The 25,366-nt window shown below is 37.6% G+C and overlaps 1 protein-coding gene across 2 annotated transcripts in view; it reads left to right on the top strand.

Annotated features, from left to right (window-relative positions):
- Nucleotides 1–3,798: 3,798 nt before the first annotated feature.
- Nucleotides 3,799–25,366, top strand: part of ZGRF1 (zinc finger GRF-type containing 1) — a 66,534-nt gene continuing 44,966 nt past the window's right edge. For both annotated transcript variants that reach the window (XM_029235540.1, XM_029235539.1), the window contains exons 1-5: nucleotides 3,799–3,843; nucleotides 4,970–5,050; nucleotides 11,355–11,414; nucleotides 13,732–13,917; nucleotides 14,223–16,434. In XM_029235540.1, the coding sequence (XP_029091373.1) occupies nucleotides 3,823–3,843; nucleotides 4,970–5,050; nucleotides 11,355–11,414; nucleotides 13,732–13,917; nucleotides 14,223–16,434 (2,560 nt within the window). In that variant the 5' untranslated portion in view covers nucleotides 3,799–3,822. The remainder of the gene's footprint in view (nucleotides 3,844–4,969; nucleotides 5,051–11,354; nucleotides 11,415–13,731; nucleotides 13,918–14,222; nucleotides 16,435–25,366) is intronic.

The raw sequence follows: 25,366 nt of genomic DNA, 5'->3' as shown, positions 1-25,366 counted from the left end.
TTGTCGTTTACGTCACAGGCGTGGGCTGCCTCAGCGTGCGGGGCGGGGCATCGGAGAAGGCGGCCGCTGCGGAGGCTCGCAGACGATGAAGAATTTGATTGGCGGTTTGAAAACGGCTGTTCTCGCCGGGGCGGTGTGGGCGGGCTAAATGTTGGAGATTGATCTGGTGTGGTCGCGAGTGGATGACGTCACGGCTTTTCGCGGGAAACGTTCGAAAATGGATTTTGTGCGATAGATGGGTGAAGTGAGCTGTTTCACGGGGTTTCCGGGGTGTAAGGAGGGTTAGGCTGGAGTTTTGAGCGAGAGGTGGTGTCACTGATTTTGGCGCGACTGGACGAAGGAATTTGCTCCGCCAGAAGCGGACCGGTAAGGAAGCCGTGTGGAACCAGGATTGGATCACAGGGTTCTCGGACAACTTGTAAGAACTGGTGTCTCCTCTTCACCGCCTTTCCCAGCCCTTACTTTGCAGTTCCCACATACGTGTGAGAACCAGAGATGGTTTTGCTCTTTGTTTTTGGGACTGACAAAGGGTCAATTCTCCACTGTCATTTGGTTACACAGGATCATGGTAATTAAACTTTGGCAAATGAAATGTGAGCGTCTTTTGGTTATCTGGACTGGATGCTTTCTTAATAAGCTATCGGGTTCGTGACTCTTAAATCTGTGAATCATTTAGGGATTCGAAAGATCCTGCTTGTTCCAAAACAAGAGGACCAAAAACATCTCGTCGTACTTAACAGAAAACATCTCATTTTAGTGATAACACAGAATTTTATACATAAATCTATAAAGCAGCACAATAATGTATGTGTGAAGATATGTATGTATTTCTGTAATTAAGTATCACAGAACATCTAGGGTCTCCATGCCAAAAACTTATTTGCACATTAAGGTTTCACCCACTAGAGGTGGGTCAACACTTGAATTGTTTTAGAGATATGGATAGATGAATACTTTCAGAAAGCTTTTTATCTTTGCACCTCAGTGAAATATATGATGCTTTTCGCTAAAAACGTTTTTCCTGTTTAATGGTAGGAAAGGGGTGTTGACTCACCTTTGAATGTGGGAATTAGGGCTTCTAAATATTTTAAGATCCAGTTAGTATTTTTTTTTCGATGTCTAGTCCTATAAACTAACTTACCACATATATGAGTTTGGACCTTCTCAGTTCCTTTTAAATTTTAAACAAGTAATATTTCTAATTTAGGAAAACAATGGGAAATTTTATTTTGCAATTTGTAAATAGCATATAAGCAATCCTAAATTAGTAAATACTGGATTTCTAATATGTAAATTGTGATGGTAATAACTACTTTTCAGGATTATGAGATGATAAATATTATATGTAAGGTATCTAGTCCCATTCCTGCCTGATACAGTAGGTGTTCAACAAATAGTCACATAATGTAGTTTTTGTGAATATGAGCACCAGAGTTTAGACTACTTAATTTTGAATTCTGAATCTGCCATTTATTTACTTCATGATCTTAGGCAGATTACATACCTATTATGCACTTCAGTTTCCTTTTTTGTAAAATGAATATAAAAAATAGTATCTATACCATAAGGTGTGAACATTTAAAGCATTTTAACAGTGTCTAGCATATAATTGCACTGAGTAAATAATAGCTGTTATTAAAGGGGCTTAATGTTAACACCTGCCACATGCCAGGCATTGTTTTGACACCATGTAGTCTTACCTACATATATAGGATGTCTTAACCCATTCAGTGGCTAGAAGCAAGTTGCTATAAAAGCAGCAGTGAATGATGTATTTCTCTGGACCTCTCTGTTATCTTCTTGGCATTCATTGGACATCTAGCAATCCCGTGGGCTGCAGGGGAGGGATATCGGATATGGGAGTTATATTTCTGAAACGCAGTGCCTCTGTAGGTCTGGGTCCTGTCCTGTGCACTGTGTCGTGGGGCAAGTATTCACATCTCATTTGCGTACCCCTTGCGACACCCTTTCTCCATTTGGCAGCCAGAGCAATCTTTGTAAAACCAAAGTCACATTATGTAATCTTATTCTTAAAATCCTGCCTTGGCCTCCTACTGTCTTTATAGAAAGTCCAGACAACTTAGCATAAAACAGAAGGCCCCTTGAATCCTGTTATTGCTCACTTTTTCAGTGTTATCTCTCACAACTCACTATCTTACACTTGATTGTACTAGAGTTCCTTGATTATGCCTTGCTGTGTCTTCCACAGGGTTTTGGACATGTTGATTCCTATTTGGAAATACCTTCCCTGGCATTTTTCCTTGGTTAATGATTATTTCAGTTTACAGCTTAGATATTATGTCTTTCAGGGAACCTTGTTTCATGCCCTAGACCGAGTTGGGTGCCCCTCCTGTGCTTATTCCTGCCACATTTTATTGTAATTACCGTTTATTACCCTGCTATACTGAAAATTCCTTGAGACTAGGAATAGTATTTTGTTCAATTTAGTATCTCGGCCTAGCACAATGTCTGGCACGCAGTAAGTACAAATATATGTGATTTGTAAATAATATGTAGGTGCCCTGTTTTTATATATATTATATGTATATAGGATGAATTTAATCCAGAATTGCAAATTATAGCTTTATTGAATCCGTCTGGGTTTCAAATTTGAGCATGTATCACTATCACCTGCAGGGCTTGTTAAATTACAGGCCATCCAGCCCCAACCCCAGACTTTATAATTTAATAGGTCAAGACCCAAAAATTTGAATTTCTAACTTGTTCCCATGTGATGCTAATGCTGTTGGCCCAGGGACCTAAGGCAGTGGTTAAAAATAACTTTCTTGGGGTTTCCTTGGTGGCGCAGTGGTTGAGAGTCCGCCTGCCGATGCAGGGGACACAGGTTCGTGCCCCGGTCCGGGAAGATCCCACATAACGCGGAGCGGCCGGGCCCGTGAGCCATGGCCGCTGAGCCTGCGCGTCCGGAGCCTGTGCTCCGCAACCGGAGAGGCCACAACAGTGAGAGGCCCGCGTACCGCAAAAAAAAAAAAAAAATGATAATAATTTTCTTTGGCATCTCTACTTAGTTCTTCAATTCACCCTCAGATTTTAGATTTCCAAATTTGTCCACAGTAATAATTTTATCCAATAGCGTAGGATAACTACAGTACTCACTGCAATGATATTGGAAAGGTTTTTCCTTGGAGAGGTATTATAATGTATATTTGGTCTTAGATACTGTGTTATATTGACTTTAAAATGTTAAATGAAAAATTTGAAATGCAAGAGGGCCATCTTGTGGTGATCGTAGCAACTCAGAAAGTTTTAAAAATTGAAGCTTTTTCTGTAAAGAATCAAGCTTGGGGGGAAGGGAAGAATCATATTTTCTGATACATATTATGGCAGCTGGAAAAATGTTTGCAGCCTACTAATTATTTTATATATTTTACTTGATTTTCTCTTTACTTGGCAAATTCTTTTTCCACAGTGTAGTGTCACTATTCTATCGTGTCCTCAGTGGCAGATAATTTGATTACACCTGTGGGTTTTTTTTTTTTTTTGGCCGTGCTACATGGCTTGTGGGATCTTAGTTCCCTGACCAGGGATTGAACCCGGGCCCTCGTCAGTGAAAGCGTGGAGTCCTAACCAGTGGAGCGTCAGGGAATTCCCTATACCTGTGTTTGCCTTGATAGTTACGTAGTCTCAGGACGCTTAGATGCCTCTCTCTGGTCAAGAGTTTGTGGGGGAAAAATTGTATTTGATACTTACTCTGTTCATCAGGGTTGAATATTCTTTGTCATTTTTCATTTTAGGTGATATAAATTGTTGAATGACCACTGATTATTTTCTGGACCTGACTATATAATTTCAGAAGAAACAATGGAAAGCCAAGAATTTATTGTAAGTCTTACCAGTTTTCACTATTTCCTTTTTTCTTCCTTCTTTCCATGTTTCACAAATGTCTTGCCAGATTTAGCAAAAAAACCTAAAATAAATTAAAAAAAACAAAAACCCAAACCTAAAAGAAGGACACTCAGTTAAATTTGAATTTCAGATAAACAGTGAATAATTTTTTAGTATAAGTATGTATGTCCCAAATATTGCCCTATATTGTGTCTGGCAACCCTACACATTGGTTATACAAAGTCCTTTGGAACAAATTCTTTGGAAGTTTGGGACCAGGAAATAATTTCTTTCTCTTGAAGGACTGGCATGCCTCTTCTAGATTAGTGGTTCTTAACCTGTTTGGTCTCAGGACCCTTTTATACTCTTAAAAATTACTGAGGACCCCAAAGAATTTTTGATTATGGGCCTTATATCTAGTGCTGTCTTTCATATTAGAAATTATAATGGAAATTTTTTAAATGTTTATTAATTCATTAAAAATAATAAGCCCATTACATTTAACATAGATTACATTTTTAATGAAAAGTTTATGGTCCAATAACAACAGAAACGTATTGTAAAGAGTAGCAATGCTGTGCATTTTTTGCAAATCCCTTTAATATTTGACTTAATAGAAGCCGCTAGATTCTCAGATCTGCTTCTGCATTCATTCGGAAATTGAATCTTGCAATATTGCATATATATAACCTTGGGAGCTTCTACTAAGTACATGACCAAAGGAGTGAGACTGAGATGCATACAACATCATGAAAATAGTTCTGACTTCACAGACCCCTGAAAAAGTCTTGAGGGGGACACTTCTAGGAGTCTCTGTACTCCTGGACTTTGAGAACTGTACAATTTTTTCCATCCCACAAATGACTAGGAAGCTCAAAATAGTTTTTGTTGCTCAGTTAACTTTTCAGTTTCTTCCTTAGGTTTTACCTCTCCTTTCTCCCCTCCCTTGCCTTTTGCTACCAGGTATTTTTTGTTGTTGGTGTTTGTTGTTATTATATCTGTGCTTTTATTTTGATAAAAGATGTCTTCAATATTTTTTGTAGGTAGGAAGGGTATAAAAATATATAACATTTAATACTTGTAAATAGAAACCATTTCTTTCCTTTGTACTTTTGGAAATAAGGTACTATATACTCATCAAAAGATGAAGAAGTCAAAAGTGTGGCAAGATGGAATTCTGAAGATCACTCACTTAGGAAACAAAGTAAGTGCATAGCAGTTGACTACAGAGTCTAAGAGTTGGGTTCTTGCCTTTTGATTGAATATTAAGAAAACTCTGTAGATGATAAAATCTTAGATATGTCCATAAGCTGATGTGATATGAAAACAGAAGTTGTCAAATGATTCCCATACCACAGTGATTCATTTGTGCATTATAAAAGTTCAGTTAATACTATTTAATTGGGCTTCCCTGGTGGCACAGTGGTTGAGGGTCCGCCTGCCAATGCAGGGGACGCGGGTTCGTGCCCCAGTCTGGGAGGATCCTACATGCCATGGAGCGGCTGGGCCCGTGGGCCATGTCCGCTGAGCCTGCGCGTCCGGAGCCTGTGCTCCGCAGCGGGAGAAGCCACAACAGTGAGAGGCCCGCGTACCGCAAAAAAAAAAAAAAAAAATTTAATTTCTTCTGATTTTTTTTAAAATTAGATTTTCTATGAAACTTTTCAGGAATTTTAGCACACTTTTTTCTTTTGTTTTTTTAAATTTGTTTGTTTATTTATTTATTTATGGCTGCGTTGGGTCTTTGTTGCTGCGTGTGGGCTTTCTCTAATTGCGTTGAGCGGGGGGGCTACTCTTCACTGCAGTGTGTGGGCTTCTTACTGCAGTGGCTTCTCTTGTTGTGGAGCATGGGCTCTAGGCGCACGGGCTTCAGTAGTTGTGGTACGTGGGCTCAGTAGTTGTGGTTCACGGGCTCTAGAATGTGCAGACTCAGTAGTTGTGGCACACAGTCTTAGTTGCTCTGTGCCATGTGGGATCTTCCTGGACCAGGGCTTGAACCCATGTCCCCTGCATTGGCAGGCAGATTCTTAACCACTGTGCCACCAGGGAAGTCCTGGCACACTTTTTTTCTTTGCAGGTAATAAGAGTTTAACTATACAGAAAAAACTACTATTAAAATATATTTCTAGGGCTTCCCTGGTGGCGCAGTGGTTGAGAGTCCACCTGCCGATGCAGGGGACACGGGTTCATGCCCCAGTCCGGGAAGATCCCACATAACGTGGAGCGGCTGGGCCTGTGAGCCATGGCTGCTGAGCCTGTGCATCTGGAGCCTGTGCTCCGCAACGGGAGAGGCCACAACAGTGAGAGGCCTATGTACCGCAAAAAAGAAAAAAACAAAAAACAAACAAACAAAAAATATATATATTTCTAACACAATAATGCTAACAGTGTAATGGTACATAGAGTTGACATACCATTTTAGAAAAGCTGCCAATTTCTGAAATTGTGTATAGAATTCTTCTATTTTTGGATTTTCTTTGAATCTGTTATTTTATGATATGATCCTATCAGTCTTGAGAAAATTATTTACTAGGATAATCGTCAACCCTGCTAGATATGGTGATCCTTCCTTGGGTTTCCCATCCTGATTATCTCCATCTGTCAGATTTTCATGTTCTCCTCTTATCAGTTCTCGTGACCTTATTTAACACCCTTGTCTCTTCCATTCTTCACAACACTTCTTCATTTGACTTCTGTGACACCATGCTCTCCTGATGTTGCTTACTGCCCACTTCTGAGTATTTTCTGTGGGCTCATTCTCTTCCCATACTTAAAATTTTTAGTCAGGACTCAGGATTACATGCTCTTATATATAAAGATATATAAATTATCTCTGTCTCTCTCTCTTTGTCACTCTCTCTGTGGAGAAGACAGAAATTTATTGTAAGGAATTGGCTTATGTGATCATAGAGGCTGACGAGTCCCACCATCTGTAGTTGGCAAGCTGGAGACCCAGGAGAACTAATAATGTGGTTTTAGTGTTTATGCCAACAGGCTTGAGACCCAGGAAGAGCCAGTATTTCAGTATGAGTCAGAAGGTAGGAAAAAACTGATGTCTCAGCTCAAAGACAGTCAGGCAGGAGGAGTTTTCTCTTACTTGGCCGTTGTGTTCTATATAGGCCCTCCACGGATGGGATGAGGCCCAGCCACAGAGCAATCTGCTGTAGTCATTTATTTTATTGAGGTATACTTTTGACATTTAAGTTTCAGGTGTACAACTTAATGATTTGATATTTATATACATTGCAGAATGATCATAATAAGTCTACTTACCATCCATCACCATCCATAGTTAGAAAAATTCTTTTTCTTTTCTTGTGATGAGGGCTTTTAAGATTTACTCTCAGCAACTTTCAAATGTACAATACAGTGTTATTAACTATAGTCACCATACTGTACATTATATCCCCATGACTTATTTATTTTGTAGTGGATATTTGTATCTTTTGACCCCCTTCACCCATTTGGACCATCACCCTGTTTTGATTTCTTTAAAAAAAACTTATCAAGTGCTTACTGTGTACCAGGCATAATGCTTTAAATGTATCAACTTACTTAGTCTTTATAAGTCCCCTATTAGTTAGGTACTATTTTTATCTTTATTTTATTGATGATGAAGCTAAGGCTCCGAGAGATGAAGCCCATAGATCTCACAGCTAGAAAGTGGAGGAGTCGTTTATTAATTTAGATTTTTTGGCTCCAGAGCCCATGCCCTAACCATTCTATTGTTTCTTTTAATATTACTAATTTAAAAGAAGAACTTTATTATTAGTGAGTTGATAACATATAGGACACATTGACAAGATTGTGGCCTCCTGAATGAAGCCAGCAGTTAAAGATCTCCATATTCTGTCCTTATTCTACATATCTATCACTCTGAAATTATCACTAAGAGAAAATTTTTAATGTAGAAAGACTACTTATCATTTTTTAAATTAACATTTGATTTATTAAAACAGAAAAGTAGGAATTCCCTGGTGGTCTAGTGGTTAGGCCTCTGTGCTTTCACTCAGGTTCAACCCCTGGTTGGGGAATTAAGATCCCGCAAGCTGTGTGGTGTGACCAAAGAAAATAGAATAAAAGAGATGGTAGGGAAGGAAATGAGCACTATTCTTTAAAAACAAAAACAAAAACAAAAACAACAAAAAACCAGAAAAGTAAAAGAAAAATTAGTTTTGCCTTAAGCCTTCAATTTCAGCTTACAGATCCTATTCAGTTTATAAACCTAGTTTAGTTTAACTTTTAGTTGAGTCCTAGCTTAATATTTAGTCGACTTAAGTCAAACAGGCTAGATACTTTTAAACTAATTAATCCATTCACTGTCCAATGCTGTTCTGTAAAACTCTGGGGTTTTTTTTTGGGTGTTCTTTCTATTCAGTTAAGGCCAAGTCTTTAAAATCTTATAGTTTGTGTTATGTTAAAAAGACATATGATTGGATTCTGCCTGTCTTTCATGTCTTCTTCTGGTACAAAATCATAAGTATTAAGGTTATGCTAGTGGTATTATCCAACTTTATCTTCAACTATAGCTTATATTTATTGAGTGTCCATTATATACCTGACACTGATAGGTTACAGAAAAGCAAGATAAATACAAGTTAGTCCCAGAGAGTTTTTCTATGATCCAGGAAAATTAATAATCTCATATCCTAACCCTTGTTCCCAAATCCAAGCTATTGTTTACAGTATTTTTCTTGATAGTAATGCCTTTTCTCTATGTATTCAGATTCTTACTGTCAGGGTTATTCATCTTCCATTAACTGAGTCATCATTCAGTAAACATATGTTGCTGCTGGGCAGTGGGAAAATTCAAATAAGACGTATGGAAGCAGTGTAGAAGAGCAGTTAATGTCAAATAGACATTAGCCTGAATCCTGCTCTTCACTTACTAGATGTGTAATCTTGGCAAGTTATTTAGTCCCTCAAGGCGTATAGTCTCTTCTTTGTAAAGTGGGGAAAATGATACTTCATAAAGTTTTCTTGAGGATTAAATAAGATAACAAATAAACCTCTTAACGAAGTACCTGGCACATTTTAAGCATGCAATAAATAGTAACTGTTATAGTTTTTGTCTTCAAGGGAATTTTATCTAAGCGCCTAAGGATTAGAGTATATACAGAGATATGCTTAAGGGTCTATGAGATTAAAATGAGAGACATCAAAATTGGACTCTGGTTCAGAGAAGTCTTTCCAGATGAAGAGTATTTTTTTGAGTATTTGTTTTGTTTTGTAAACAAAATTGATAGGTCGGAAGGAGGGGAGCTGAAGATTGAAGATTGTGTCATTGCTGTAACGGTGTTGAGGTGTGGAACAGTGTGAAATATTTCTGGGGAATTATGAACAATTGACTCTGGCTGGAATGAAGGTGCCGTGTGGGCAAACTGTAGAATACACCGCTAAAGAGGTAGGCAGGAGCCATATCATGAAGGACTTTGTGTGCTCAGCTTGAGGAGCCAGTGAAGAATTAGGAGTAGAAGAATGACATAATCATGTCTCTATTTTAGAAAGATCACTCTGGCAGCAATGTCTAACATACCTTTTAAGTTATGTAGGATGAAAGATTGGATTTCGGAAGACAGTTATAATAAAGAGGCTATAAAATAATGTAGATGAAAAGTGATGGGGGTCTGACTAAGGAGGCCTTAGCACTGACAATGGAGAGAAAGGATGATTAGAGAGAAATTGTGAAAATATTATAGAATCTTAAGGTCTTGGATATGGAAGGTGAAGAGAATCCAGAATGACTTCAGGTTTCTGTATTATGATTATGGTATTGAGTGAGATAGGATATCTGAAAAAGAAAAGCAAGTTTGGGGGAACAATGAAGATTTACAGTTTCATTTTGAACATACCGAATTTTCAGTGTCATCAAAACACTCAAGTAATATGGCGATAGGGACCTGGAACTCAGGAAACAGTTTTGGGCTACTGATGCAGATTGGGAGTACTTGGCATTTAGATGATATTTGAAGCTCCTGGAGTGGATTCGTTCATTCATTTATTTAACAAATGCTTTTTGAGCACCTGTTAGTAGTTACACACTGTTCTAGCAGATGCAGCAGGTAACAAAACAGTTAAATCCCTGGCTTTGTGGAAATAACATGGAGGAGACAGACCAGTAAACTAAATGAAGATGTATGTCTAGTGAGTTAGGCAAACAACAAGTAGAGTGAGCAAGGGTAAGAATGAAGATAAAGGGGACTATGTCGGCCTTATTGGCTAATGTAGGGACTTTTGTCTTATTCTTTGGGAGCTGTGGAGACATTTGAGCAGAAGTGTGACATGAATTTTGTGAATAATATGCTCAGGGATGGAGAATAGAATGTAAAGAGTAGAGAAGAAAAGGTAGGAGACCTTAGAAATACCAAAATTTTTAACTGCTTTATTGAGATATAATTCACACATTTTTCATTACACCCATTTAAAGTATACAACTCGATATATTCACAGAGTTTTGCAACTATTACTGCAGTCTAATTTTAGAATATTTTTGTCACCCCAGGAAGAAATACCATAAAGGCACTACTCAGTCCTAATCTGCTTACTGTCTCGACACATTTGTGTATCCTGGACTATTCACATGAATGGAATGATACAATAAGTGGTCTTTTGCGAATGACTTCTTTCATTTAGCATGTTTTCAAGGTTCATCCATGTTGAAGCATGTACCAATACTTTATTCCTTTTTATTGCTGAATAATATTCTACTTTATGGATATATCCCACTTTGTTTATCCATTCATCAATTGATGAACTTTTTTGAGTTGTTCCTACTTTTTGGTATTATGAACAATGCTGCTCTGAACATTTGTATGCAAGTTTTTCTGAAAACATGTTTTCATTTCTCTGTACGTATATCGTACTTAGGACTGGAATTGCTGGATCATGTGGTAACTGTGTTCAATCTTTTAAGGAACTGCTAACTATTATCCAAAGTGATGGAAACAACAATGTTTAAGGGACTAGTAGAGAAGCTGCTATGAAAAATGGCTAGAGAGCTAGAGAGACACGAGGAGAAAGCCAGAAAATGACAATCACCTTGGTTTCCTTTTTCTCCCATATCCTGCATGTTCGATAAGTTTTACTCTTTATGCCTCTTATACAATTGTCTTATCCCAGTGCTAATGACTTATTTCAAACTCTAATTATCTCCTTGATCCTTCATATCACACCATTACAATAATCTCTTTACTGATCGTGTTTCCTGTTTTGCCTCCTGTAACTCATTCCAATTCTGTCTTCTCCCTGATTCCATTCCAAGATTCTCCTGGTAGGGAATAAGTTGTTGAATTTACGTGTATGCCTTTGCTCTTTTACACACACTGAATGGATGCTTAGAAAACATTTGAGATAGATGCACTTTCTAATCCAAGTTTACAAAGTGGGTAATCCTTTCATTACATGATTTACTTATATAACAATTTTTGATTTGCTTTGAAGATGTTTAAGAAAAGTGGAATTGTGTTGTGTCCCTTTTTAACATTTTTAACACTTTTTTTGTTTTAATATAGGCAATTCTATACGATGACAAAGGAGAATGTTTGGAGAGTTTATTTCTTAAGTGCCTTGAGGTATTTTAATTTATCTTATTTTTAAGTTATTGTTAAATCTTAATTCCTTTGTGAATATTGTTAAATAGTATAGTAATGGTACTAATACTAGTAATTATAGCTAGTATTTATTGAACATTTATTATTAGCCAGACTCTGCTAAGAGCTTTTAGGTATTTTTTCATTTAACCTTTATACAGCCCTGTGTTGTTTTTTTTTTTTCTTTTTTTTGCGGTACGCAGGCCTCTCACTGTTGTGGCCTCTCCCACTGCGGAGCATAGGCTCCAGACGCGCAGGCTCAGTGGCCGTGGCTCACAGGCCCAGCCGCTCCGCGGCATGTGGGATCTTCCCGGACCGGGGCATGAACCCGTGTCCCCTGCATCGGCAGGTGGACTCTCAACCACTGCACCACCAGGGAAGCCCGGACCCTGTGATTTTTATAGATTAGGAGTATAGTACTGAAAGTTTAAATAACTTGCCCATGCTTATAGAGTTAAAGTGGTAAGGCTGAGATTTGAAGCCAGAAAGTGACTCTAAATCTAATATGTGGTTTTGATAAGCAGAGACCTACAGTGGGATATATTTTGTGAAATTATTCCTATTTAAAATATTTTCTCAAATATTTATTCCATGTTTTCCTCTGTTGGAAAATGGAAGGGAATATTTTAGTGTAAAGAATAAGGATATTAGAATTTGTTTGTTCTTGGTTTATTTCCCACTTTCACATACTTCCTAGCTAACCTAACCTCTCTGTGTTCAGCTTCTCGGCTGTCAAATGTAGACCGGAGACAGCCTACTCGGTTGGTGGGAAAGTTAGAAATAGCTTAGGCAAAGTGCCTAGCAGTTTAGTACAGTGATTTTCAAAGTGCTAAAATGCATACATATTCTTATTATCACTGTGTTGATTTTGGCCATGGTACTTAACCTGTTTTTAAATTTTATGACAGTAGTGGTTGTGGAATTTTTATACTTACCAAAAGAGGGTCTTGGAGAAGCACTGTTTTAGTAGATACTTAGTGATGGTAATGACTGTTGTTATTATTTCATTTAAAATTATTTCATGAGTAAAGATTGAGCGCATTATCTGTGATAATACACAGATTTTGTATATTATCAACTAGGTTGATAATCTTATGTTTATGCTGCAGTCAGAAGTTGTGGCAAGTGCTGTATTTGTTAATTAAAGTGATTAAAAATGCTTTCTTGGGAATATGATTAAGAACTAACAATAATTTGTGATAATTATGAGTATGTATCTAATTCACATTAATTTATAAAGATATATATATAACTGATTATTTAATAGCTTTAATTGTTTTTTAATTAATTTTTTTTAGCTGCATTGGGTCTTTGTTGCTGCGCACAGGCTTTCTCTAGTTGTGGCGAGCGGGGGCTACTCTTCGTTGCGGTGCGCGGGCTTCTCATTGCAGTGGCTTCTCTTGTTGCGAAGCACAGGCTCCAGGTGCGCAGGCTCAGTAGTTGTGGCTCACGGGCTCTAGAGCGCAGGCTCAGTAGTTGTGGCGCATGGGCTTACTTGCTCTGTGGCATGTGGGATCTTGCCGGACCAGGGCTCAAACCCGTGTCCCCTGCATTGGCAGGCAGATTCTTAACCACTGCACCACCAGGGAAGTCCCTAATAGCTCTAATTTAAAAATTACATTTAGATTTATGAATTCTAGGTGAATTGAGAGGAGGCATCTTTTCCTTGCTTGTCTTTGTATCCTCAGCATGTAACAAAAGTTCTCACATAGGTCCCTAATATGTATTTTTTTTAGTATAAATTTATTTATTTATTTTTGGCTGTGTTGGGTCTTCGTTGCTGCGTGCGGGCTTTCTCTAGTTGCGGCGAACGGGGGCTACTCTTTGTTGCGGTGCACGAACTTCTCGTTGAGGTGGCTTCTCTTGTTGCAGAGCACGGACTCTAGGCATGAGGGCTTCAGTAGTTGTGGCTCGCGGGCTCTAGAGTGCCGGCTCAGTAGTTGTGGCGCACGGGCTTAGTTGCTCTGCGGCATATGGGATCTTCCCGGACCAGGGCTCGAACCCGTGTCCCCTGCATGGCCAGGCAGATTCTTAACCACCGCACCACCAGGGAAGTCCCCCTAATATATATTGTTGAATAAACAAATTAGTGAATTTTTTTTGTTGTATTACTTTTTTTTGTTCTTGTTGATAGTTAACTAGTGCATAGTAATCAATAATTTAGTTATCGATTCATTCATTCAACAACTATTTATTGAATATCCATTGTGTCTTTGCTTGTGCTAGAAGCTTATTGGAACACATAGGTAATCAAATAATTAGATGTATATGATCTTGATGTTAATTCTTTAAAATTTAGGTGAAACCTGGAGATGATTTAGAAAGTGATCGATACTTAATCACAGTTGAGGAGGTTAAAGTTACTGGAAGCACAGCTGTCAAACAGGATGTTGTTAAAGAAGCACCAGCATTGAATTCAAAGAGGTTTATATCTTCTGGCCGATCCCTTGGGTGTCAGCCTGCTGGTTTAAAAAGGAAGTTTGCTGTAAGTTTCTCTGTTGAAAATAATAAATCAATATATATTTATAAAATTGTTTTAAGAAGTAGTGAATTGTGAAGCTATTGTACTGTATGATTAAAATAGTGCTTCATAGTATATGCCTAGGTAGAAAGGAAGTAAAGCTTAATCTTAATACAAATGAGTGTTTGCATTTTAGCTTAGCAAACTTTATATCTTAATTATTACCTTGTAAAACATCCACATTCCTTTTTCTTTTTTTTTTTTAGTCAGTTCATTTTACATTTTCTTTATAGGATATAGAACAGCTAATAATTGTTTAATATTTTTAGGGTTTTCAAGGACCGCGTCAAGTGCCGAAGAAAATGGTTATTACAGAAAATAATGAATCGGCTGCTTCATTGGAAGCTAAGAAGCCTGGTCCTATTTTTCTTTCTCCATTCTACAGCACACCTCCTTTGTTTTCTACAGTTGGCAAGAAAGATATAAATAATATACCAACAGACCCTGAGAACATTGTCACTTACAAGAACAGAGAGAGAAATGGCATACCTTTTTCTTCACTTGTCTCTACTTCGTCCTTCAAGGTTAACCCAGAAATGCTATGTGAGGAAAATTATTTTTGCTCTCATGTCAGTTTTGTAAATAAGCATTCAGATTCTTTACTGACCAATGAGCCTATGAAAAGAGATAGTTTGGTATCTCACTGTTTAGGAGTTTCACAAAATATTAGAAGCAAAGCCCAAATATTAGCTCTTCTGAAGTCCAAATCAACTAGTACGTCTAAGGAACTAAATTCTGAGATTACAGGACATTTCCCTCAGATGCAACCACAAGGAAGTTTAAAAATTCCTACTAAACCAAAGTGCTTAATTGAACAAGAAGAGTATGCTGAGGTGAAGAGCACAGAAAGTTTACACTACCAGCATCAATCAGAAAATACCATGAGAAATAAAAGCCGGTGGGCCATGTATTTATCCTCACAGAGTTCGCCTATACATTCCTCTGCGGTAGATGGAAATGATATAGAAAAAAAACCCAAGGCCCAAGTTGGTAATTTAAACTTGAAAGACCTTTTGGTGCAAAAAAGGATACAGTTCTTTGAAACAGGTGCTGAAAATGGAAAAAACTATAATGAAGACAAGCCAGTAGATGATAATGATCAGACCTGGGATCGAGAAGGAAAATTAGAAATTCCTTCATTCTGTGAAAGCAGCAGCTTACCAGTTACCTGTAGTAACGCAGAAAATGATGGCTTGTTATCAGAATCTGACATTCAAAAAAATAATGAAAGACCTCTTAATCAAAATGACCAGATGGGCATAAAAGGGTCAATTCTTATTAGAAAAAAAGCTCAGGAGATAGATATACGTGGAACACCAGAAAAGGAGTATAAACATCTACAAATTGAATCTTCACTAAGTAACAATTCTGGGATCTCTGATGATAATACGGACATATTTTCTAAAAGTAGTACTAATAATGAACTCCTTAATAATATTCATGAACCTATGAGTAATGTAACACAGCCACTTGTGGAGGTCACATTTAATCTAAAGAATTTTGAAACCAGTGACACTGAGGAGGAATCAGAGGAAAGCAACAGAATTTCCCAGGATTCAGAGGATTGGGTGAAAGAAACTTTGGTTAATGACGGCAATTCAAGATGTGAGAATATAAGCTGTAAAGAAGTTGGCAGTGAACACTTGCCTCTCTTAACGTCTACTGGGGGCAAACTATCAGAGACATTTCCCATGAAAGAGATTCTGCCATCACAGTTTTGTGATAAAACGTGTGTAGGTTTTGACAGAGGACCTTGGAAAGCTGGAAACACTGAGAAAGAAATAGAGGAGGAGTGGAGTGACACATTAAGCAATTTTGACTCATCCTTAGAGTGGACTGATGATGTATATGCAGAAAATAATGAAGACAGTAATAAATCTATTAGTGCTTCATTCCCAAATAAATCTGAAAGTATAAACACGAATTTACATATTCCTCATTTTTTAAACATAGCCACTCATCAGAATCCTGAAAAAAACCTATTTTCAGAACAGGCTCAGCCTCGGCCTTTTATTATGGGAAGTGACTTGGACAAAAATACCAAACAGGTTTTACCATTAACCTCTAGCAGTGACAACAGTATCCAGCTATTAAATGCCAGTCAGATTCACTCTGAAGAATGTATTGCACTTGATAAATCACATACCCAAGTTTCCAATTCTTTGTTTTACCCTTTGGGAAAAAAACATCCTATTTCCAAAGACACAGAATCACATGTTCCTGAATCTGAAGACTTGGGAAGGACTAGAAGTTTACCCCAGGACCATATTGATGTAGAAACTGCTGGAGAAAGCAAACAATACTGGAATAATCCTAGACATTCTTCAGAACTTTCCAGATTAGTAAATAGCATTTCCCTATTAAAATCATTGTCTGAACACAGTACGGCTTTGGAAGGCTTGGAAGTATTGAAAAAGAGGAATACCGCTTTTAAACAACAAGGAACTCGGCAGACCGATGAGCCAGATAGCAATCCTGAAGGTTAGAATGTCCTGTCTGTTTTGGATTGTTCTCTTTATAGTTCAAAGGATGAGGAGATATTTGCTCTGGAGGCTACATTAAGAATTACATGGTATTTAAATAGGTAATACATGTACTTGATAAAATCAACTGTAATAGAGGATAATATAGTGAAAAGTAAGTCTCCTTCCTACCACAGCCCTTCAGTCCACTCAGAATTAGCAGTCTTCTTCCAGAGTATCCTTTCAAAAATATGTTATGTGTATATAAGCATATATAGGCACATATAAGCAAATATGTGTGTGTGTTATAATCCATTCCTGTCGTTATACATTTTTGGTCATGTGCTAGGAGATACTTTTTTAAGAAAAAAGTCATGAGCTCATATTGATATCTCTAACTCCAGTTCTAAACCACAGGGTTCTTCCTTTCTTCCCTTCATTACATAATTGTGTTTCTTTATTCTCAGAGTGGAAAGGGTCCTGGTGCCCAGCAGCATCAGTATATTTACTTCCTCAATTCTATGGTGCACACCAAATGGTTTCCAAATTGTTAAACCAATATCACTACTGGCAAAAAAAATTGTAAAGCTTACAAATTTCTTGGAGTTTTTCTTTGTTTGCATTTTTTTTAAAACTGGTTGTGTTTTGGTTCTTTGTTTGTGTTTAGAGTATATCCTGAGAGTATAGAGTTGGAGTATTATGTTCCAAAGTTATTGGGTACTTTTTTTTCTTTACCGTGATTATGTTATCATTTGATATATAGTTAAGTTCATCGTCTATATTTTGTATGAGGATATAGTTGATTTATTCTTTAAAAAATTTTTTTTTCTGACTATGTAGAATATTAACTGAGTACAAAAATCAAAACTGTATAAAGACATATACTCAGATTCCTTCCTTATGCCTTCCATCCTATTCCTACCTGCTGTAGGTAACCAATATATCATACTTGTGGTCTGGTTTTTATTTTTTACTTTTTTGCAAAAATAAACACCTCCCGGTATAAATTCTTGTTTCCCTTTATTCAACATAAGATACTGTGCTCTGTATTCTTTAGCACCTTGATTCTTTTCACTTAATAATATATCCTGGAAATCACTACCTATCACTTCATAGGACTCATCCTCATTTTATTTGTTTATAGCTATATAATATTTTACTGTGTGGATGAACCATCATTTTTACAACCAGTCTCCAGTATTTTGCTATTGCAAATAATGTGACAATAAGTAACTTTATATATCTGTATCTATATAACTATATGGACTTTTTGCATGTTACTGCAGGTATGTCTTCAGGGCAAATTCCTAGCAGTAAGGTTGTTGGGTAAAGTTGTGTCTTTGTTAGATACTTCAAAATTCTCTTGAAGGAATCATACCATTTCTCATTCCCACCAATAATGTATTAGAGTGCCTGTTTCTCCATAGCATTGCCAGTAGAGTATTTTGCCAAGCTTTTGAATTTTTACCAATCTAATAGATGAGAAATGAGAGTGTATTTTAAATTTGTATTTCTATCACTACAAGTGAAATTGAGCTTTTCATATGTTTAAGCATCATTTGTATGTCTTTTTTCATGAATAGTCTGCTCTACTCTTTTGTCCAGTCTTTTAATTGTTGTTGGTCTTTTATTCTCTTTTACTTGGAAGAGCTCTTTATATATTAGAAATAGCAGCCCTTTATCTATGTTGCAGATATTTTCTTTCAGTATGTCATTGATTGGTCTTTTGACTTGGCTTGTGGTACGTTGCCAATAACATTTTTTTTAAGAAAAATAATATTATAGGACATAAATATTATGTACACATGAATGTTAATGAACAGTGTACTCAAAAGTTAAAATTGAACTCTTCTTTGAATATCTCAAGGAATCCCTGAGAAAAATAGGAATAAATTATTGTACCTAGTAAAATGTTTCTTTCAAATGTAGTTAAATAGGATGACTATTATTACAGTTTATTTTCTTTTTTAAAAAAATAAATTTATTTATTTATTTTTGGCTGCGTCAGGTCTTCGTTGCTGCTTGTGGGCTTTCTCTAGCTGTGGCAAGTGGGGGGCTACTCTTCGTTGTGGTGCGCAGGCTTCTCATTGTGGTTTCTTCTGTTGCGGAGCACGGGTTCTAGGCACGCAGGCTTCAGTAGTTGTGGCATGCAGGCTTGGTAGTTGTGGATCACGGGCTCTAGAGCGCAGGCTTGGTAGTTGTGATGCATGGGCTTAGTTGCTCCGTGGCATGTGGGATCTTCCCGGACTGGGGCTGGAACCTGTGTCCCCTGCATTGGCAGGAGGATTCTTAACCATTGTGCCACCAGGGAAGTCCCTACGGTTTATTTTCTAAAAAATTAAAAATAAGAAGAAACCTATTGAAAAATAAATATGGGTAGATGTAGTTATGCAATGTCATATAAGGATATAAATTCCTAATATGAAGGTTTAGAAATTACAGAATTTAGTTTTGGGAAATTTATTCTTTTTTCTTACCAAGTTGGAAAAGAGGATTACAGTTGATTCTCATTATTTGTGGCGGTTGTGTTCTATAAAGTTACCAAACAGTGGATTAGTGAAAAATAGGCCATTGCTTTTTGGAGAAATGCAGGGTTAGGTTCCTTCAGACCTCTGGTCAGAACATTTTCATCAACTGATCAGTACAAAACCTTGTTTTATGTATGTTTTCATTTAAAGATGCCTTATTTAACATATATTGGTGATTGATTAACACTGAACTTATGACCAATAGCACTGTAACTAACTCATGCCTGAATGAAACTTACCACGTGTTTCCTACATAAGGGACATCAGAGCCTTCTTGCACTTAGGAACACTAGGCAGCACTATGCTTAGAGAACATTTTAAATAGCAAAGTCACCAATAAAAAGCCCCCAAATATGAAAAATGTACTAAATAGATCACAAAAAGGACACTTGTTTGTAGCATGAGGGCTGGAATTAGAAGGCAGAATGTCGCCTTGTTCTACCTCAGCTGGGAATGTGCATGTCAAGCAACTCACTTTTTGTAGCTCTGCATGTCTGCAGATGACCTCAGAAACACAGTATTGATTTGGGGGTTACAAATAAATTTTAGCAAGTAGCAGAATCTGTGAATAATGAGGATTGACTGTATTTTCTGATATAAATATATTTCTCTAAAAATGATTAAGTTGGTTTTCTTGAGACAATTTGAGAATTGGAATTTTTTTAATTGGAATATAGCAAATGACTTCATGGATTTTAATACAGAATTAGAGAAGAGTCTGTTTTACCACCATTTTAGAATGTGTGAAAGTGTTAAAAAACATTTTCTCCATTATCTTCAAGTTTTTGTGAGATGACTGGATATATTTTATAAACGTTAATTTAGAATTTTATTCTTGAGTGAAGGCAGTAAAGGGAAAAATAATTTTCATCCAGTGCCTTTTTAAAATTCCTTTTATAAGTAACCTCAAGTTCCAAAATCCACTTATTTTTGTTTCATTTGGTATAGTCTGAATGTTTACAGGAAAATAATGAAACCAAAAGTAACAATTGGCAAAAAGTGAAGTTTGCACTGGATATGGCTATTTTTTTTTTTTTAGTTATTGAATGTTTTTTCTAAAAAATTAATTAATTATTCTTGGCTGCGTTGGGTCTTTGTTACTGTGCGACGGCTTTTCTCTAGTTGTGGTGAGCGGGGGCTACTCTTCGTCGCGGTGCATGGGCTTCTCATTGCAGTGGCTTCTCCTGTTGCGGAGCATGGGCTCTAGGCGCACGGGCTTTAGTAGTTGCAGCACACGGGCTCAGTAGTTGTGGCTCGCGGGCTCTAGAGTGCAGGCTCAGTAGTTGTGGCACACGGGCTTAGTTGCTCCACGGCATGTGGGATCTTCCCGGACCAGGGCTTGAACCCGTGTCCCCTGCATTGGCAGGCAGGTTCTTATCCAGTGCGCCACCAGGGAAGCTCCATGGCTATATTTTTTAACGGTAGTTATCACCAAAATTATAGTCTTATCGGTGACTTTGCAAGAAACTGAGATTATTGAATTTCTTTTAAGGGAAAAATCCCATTTTAAACAGATACCTGATAAGGTGGTTTGGCGTAGCCACCCTGTCCTCCTTTTTTTTTTCCTTTATGCACTTTCCTTTCTTTCTTTTTTTCCCCCTTTTTTCCCTTACCATCTTTATTGGAGTATAATTGCTTTACAGTGTTGTGTTAGCTTCTGCTGTATAACAGAGTGAATCAGCTCTATGCATACGTATATCTCCATATCCCTTCCCTCTTGCGTCTCCCTCCCACCTCCTTATCCCACCCCTCTAGGTGGTCGCACAGCACCGAGCTGATCTACCTGTGCTATGCAGCTGCTTCCCACTAGCTAGCTATTTTACATTTGGTAGTGTATATATGTCATTGTTACTCTCTCACTTCGTCCCAGCTTACCCTTCCCCCTCCCCGTGTCCTCAAGTCCATTCTCTACGTCTGCATCTTTATTTCTGTCCTGCCCCTAGGTTCATCAGAACCATTTTTTTCCTAGATTCTATACATATGCATTAGCATACCATATTTGTTTTTCCCTTTATGACTTACTTCACTCTGTATAACCAACTCTAGGTCCATCCACCTCACTACAAGTAACTCAATTTTGCTTCCTTTTATGGCTGAGTAATATTCCATTGTATATATGTGCCACATCTTCTTTATCCATTCATCTGTTGATGGACATTTAGGTTGCTTCCATGTCCAGGCTGTTGTAAATAGTGCTGCAATGAATATTGTGGTACATGACTCTTTTTGAATTACGGTTTTCTTAGGATATATGCCCAGTAGTGGGATTGCTGGGTCGTATGGTAGTTCTATTTTTAGTTTTTTAAGGAAACTCCATACTGTTCTCCTTAGTGGCTATATCAATTTACATTCCCACCAACAGTGCAAGAGGGTTCCCTTTTCTCCGCACCCTCTCCAGCATTTATCATTTGTAGATTTTTTGAGGATGGCCATTCTGACCGGTGTGAGATGATATCTCATTGTAGTTTTGATTTGCATTTCTCTAGTGATTAGTGATGTTGAGCATCCTTTCATATGTTTGTTGGCAATCTATATCTTCTTTGGAGGAATGTCTATTTAGGTCTTCTGCCCATTTTTGGATTGGTTTGTTTTTTTTCTTTTGGCGGTATGCGGGCCTCTCACTGTTGTGGCCTCTCCCGTTGTGGAGCACAGGCTCCAGACGCGCGGGCTCAGCAGCCATGGCTCACGGGCCCAGCCGCTCCGCAGCATGTGGGATCCTCCCGGACCGGGGCACGAACCCATGTCCCCGGCATTGGCAGGCGGACTCTCAACCACTGCGCCACCAGGGAAGCCCCCCTGTTATGTTTTATGTCATAGAGTGTCCTGCCTAAATTTTCCTTTAAGAGTTTTATAGGCCTTACATTTAGGTCTTTAATCCATTTTGAGTTTATTTTTGTGTATGGTGTTAGGAAGTGTTCTAATTTCATTCTTTTACATGTAGCTGTCCAGTTTTCCCAGCACCACTTATTGAAGAGGCAGTCTTTTCTCCATCGTATACTCTTGCCTCCTTTATCAAAGATAAGGTGGCCATATGTGTGTGGGTTTATCTCTGGGCTTTCTATCCTGTTCCATTGATCTCTATTTCTGTTTTGTGTCAGTACCATACTGCCCTGATTACTGTAGCTTTGTAGTATAGTCTGAAGTCTGGGAGCCTGATTCCTCCAGCTCCACTTTTCTTAAGATTGCTTTGGGTATTCGGGGTCTTTTGTGTTTCCATACAAATTGTGAAATTTTTTGTTCTAGTTCTGTAAAAAATGCCATTGGTAGTTTGATAGGGATTGCATTGGATCTGTAGATTGCTTTGGGTAGTATAGTCATTTTCACAATGTTGATTCTTCCAATCCAAGAACATGGTATATCTCTCCATCTGTTGGTATCATCTTTAATTTCTTACATCAGTGTCTTATAGTTTTCTGCATACAGATCTTTTGTCTCCTTGAGTAGGTTTATTCATAGGTATTTTATTCTTTTTGTTGCAGTGGTAAATGGGAGTGTTTCCTTAATTTCTCTTTCAGATTTTTCATCATTAGTGTATAGGAATGCAAGAGATTTCTGTGCATTCATTTTGTATCCTGCAACTTTACCAGATTCATTGATTAGCTCTAGTAGTTTTCTTGTGGCATCTTTAGGATTCTCTATGTATAGTATCATGTCATCTGCAACAGTGACAGTTTTACTTCTTCTTTTCCGAACTGGATTCCTTTTATTTTTCTTCTCTGATTGCTGTGGCTAAAACTTCCAAAACTATGTTGAATAATAATGGTGAGAGTGGGCAACCTTGTCTTGTTCCTGATCTTAGTGGAAATGCTTTCAGTTATTCACCACTGAGAATGATGTTGGCTGTGGGTTTGTCATATATGGCCTTTATTATGTTGAGGTAGGTTCCCTCTGTGCCTAGTTTCTGGAGAGTTTTTATCATATGAATTTTGTCAAAAACTTTTTCTGCATCTATTGAGATGATCATGTGGTTTTTATACTTCATTTTGTTAATATGGTGTATCACATTGATTGATTTGCATATATTGAAGAATCCTTGCATTTCTGGGATAAACCCCATTTGATCATGGTGTACTATCCTTTAATGTTCTGTTGGATTCTGTTTGCTAATATTTTGTTGAGGATTTTTGCATCTGTGTTCATCAGAGATATTGGCCTGTAGTTTTCTATTTTTGTGACATTTTTGTCTGGTTTTGGTATCAGGGTGATGGTGGCGTAGTAGAATGAGTTTGAGAGTGTTCCTCCCTCTGCTATATTTTGGAAGAGTTTGAGAAGGATGGGTGTTAGCTCTTCTCTAAATGTTTGATAGAATTTGCCTGTGAAGCCATCTGGTCCTGGGCTTTTGTTTGTTGGAAGATTTTTATTTATTTATTTATTTTTTGGAGTACGCAGGCCTCTCACTGTTGTGGCCTCTCCCACTGTGGAGCACAGGCTCCGGACGCGCAGGCTCAGCGGCCATAGCTCATGAGCCCAGCCGCTCTGCGGCATGTGGGATCCTTCCAGACTGGGGCACGAACCCACATCCCCTGCATCGGCAGGTGGACTCTCAACCACTGCGCCACCATGGAAGCCCCCTGTTGGAAGATTTTTAATCACAGTTTCAATTTCAGTGCTTGTGATTGGTCTATTTATATTTTCAGTTTCTTCCTGGTTCAGTCTCAGAAGGTTGTGCTTTTCTAAGAATTTGTCCATTTCTTCAGGTTGTCCATTTTATTGGCATATAGTTGCTTGTAGTAATCTCTCACGATCCTTTGTATTTCTGCAGTGTCAGTTGTTACTTCTCCTTTTTCATTTCCAATTCTGTTGATTTGAGTCTTCTCACATTTTTTTGTGATGTGTCTGGCTAATGGTTTATCAATTTTGTTTATCTTTTCAAAGAACAAGCTTTTAGTTTTATTGATCTTTGATGTTGTTTCCTTCATTTCTTTTTCATCTGTTTCTGATCTGATCTTTATGATTTCTTTCCTTCTGCTAACTTTGGGGTTTTTTTGTTCTTTCTCTAATTGCGTTAGGTATAAGGTTAGGTTGTTTGAGTAGTTTCTTGAGGTAGGATTTTATTGCTGTAAACTTCCCTCTTAGAACTGCTTTTGCTGCATACCATAGATTTTGGGTTGTTGTGTTTTCATTGTCATTTGTTTCTAGGTATTTTCTGATTTCCTCTTTGATTTCTTCAGTGATCTCTTGGTTATTTAGCAGTGTATTGTTTAGCCTTCATGCGTTTGTATTTTTTACAGTTTTTTTTCCTGTAATTGATATCTAGTCTCATAGTGATGTGGTTGGGAAAGATACTTAATATGATTTCAGTTTTCTTAAATTTAGTAAGGCTTGATTTGTGACCCAGAATATGGTCTGTCCTGGAGAATGTTCCATGAGCACTTGAGAAGAAAGTATTCTGTTGTTTTTGGATGGAATGTCCTATAAATATCAATTATATCCATCTTGTTTAATGTGTCATTTAAAGCTTGTGTTTCCTTATTTTCATTTTGGATGATCTGTACATTCGTGAAAGTGAGGTGTGAAAGTCCCCTACTATTATTGTGTCACAGTCGATTTCCCCTTTTATGGCTGTTAGCATTTGCCTTATGTATTGAGGTGCTCCTATGTTGGGTGCATATATATTTATAATTGTTATATCTTCTTCTTGGATTGATCCCATGATCATTGTGTAGTGTCCTTCCTTGTCTCTTGTAACATTCTTTATTTTAAAGTCTATTTTATCTGATATGAGTATTGCTACTCCAGCTTTCTTTTGATTCCCATTTGCATGGAATATCTTTTTCCATCCCCTCACTTTCAGTCAGGATGTGTCCCTAGGTCTGAAGTGGGTCTTTTGTAGACAAGCATATATATGGGTCTTGTTTCTGTATCCATTCAGCCAATCTATGTCTTTTGGTTGGAGCATTTAATCCATTTACATTTAAGGTAATTATTGATATGTATGTTCCTATTACCATTTTCTTAATTGTTTTGGGTTTGTTTTTGTAGATCTTTTCCTTCTCTTGTATTTCCTGCCTAGAGAAGTTCCTTTAGCATTTGTTGTAAAGTTGGTTTGGTGGTGCTGAATTCTAATAACTTTTGCTTATCTGTAAAAGTTTTAATTTCTCTGAATGAGATCCTTGCTGGGTAGAGTAATCTTGGTTGCAGGTTTTTCTCCTTCATCACTTTAAATATGTCCTGCCAGTCCCTTCTGGCTTGCAGATTTTCTGCTGAAAGAGCAGCTGTTAATCTTATGGGGATTCCCTGTATGTTATTTGTTGCTTTTCCCTTGCTGCTTTTAATATTTTTTCTTTGTATTTAATTTTTGATAGTTTCATTAATATGTGTCTCGGTGTGTTTCTCTTTGGGTGTATCCTGTGGGTGGTACTCTCTGCTTCCTGGACTTGATTGACTATTTCGTTTCCCATGTTCGGGAAGTTTTCGACTAAT

Source organism: Monodon monoceros, unplaced genomic scaffold (assembly GCF_005190385.1).
Source record: "Monodon monoceros isolate NGI ecotype Baffin Bay Population unplaced genomic scaffold, NGI_Narwhal_1 Super_Scaffold_20, whole genome shotgun sequence".
Classification (NCBI taxonomy): domain Eukaryota; kingdom Metazoa; phylum Chordata; class Mammalia; order Artiodactyla; family Monodontidae; genus Monodon; species Monodon monoceros.
Note: the sequence above shows the minus strand (reverse complement) of the source record. Positions and strands in the feature narration are given on the sequence as shown.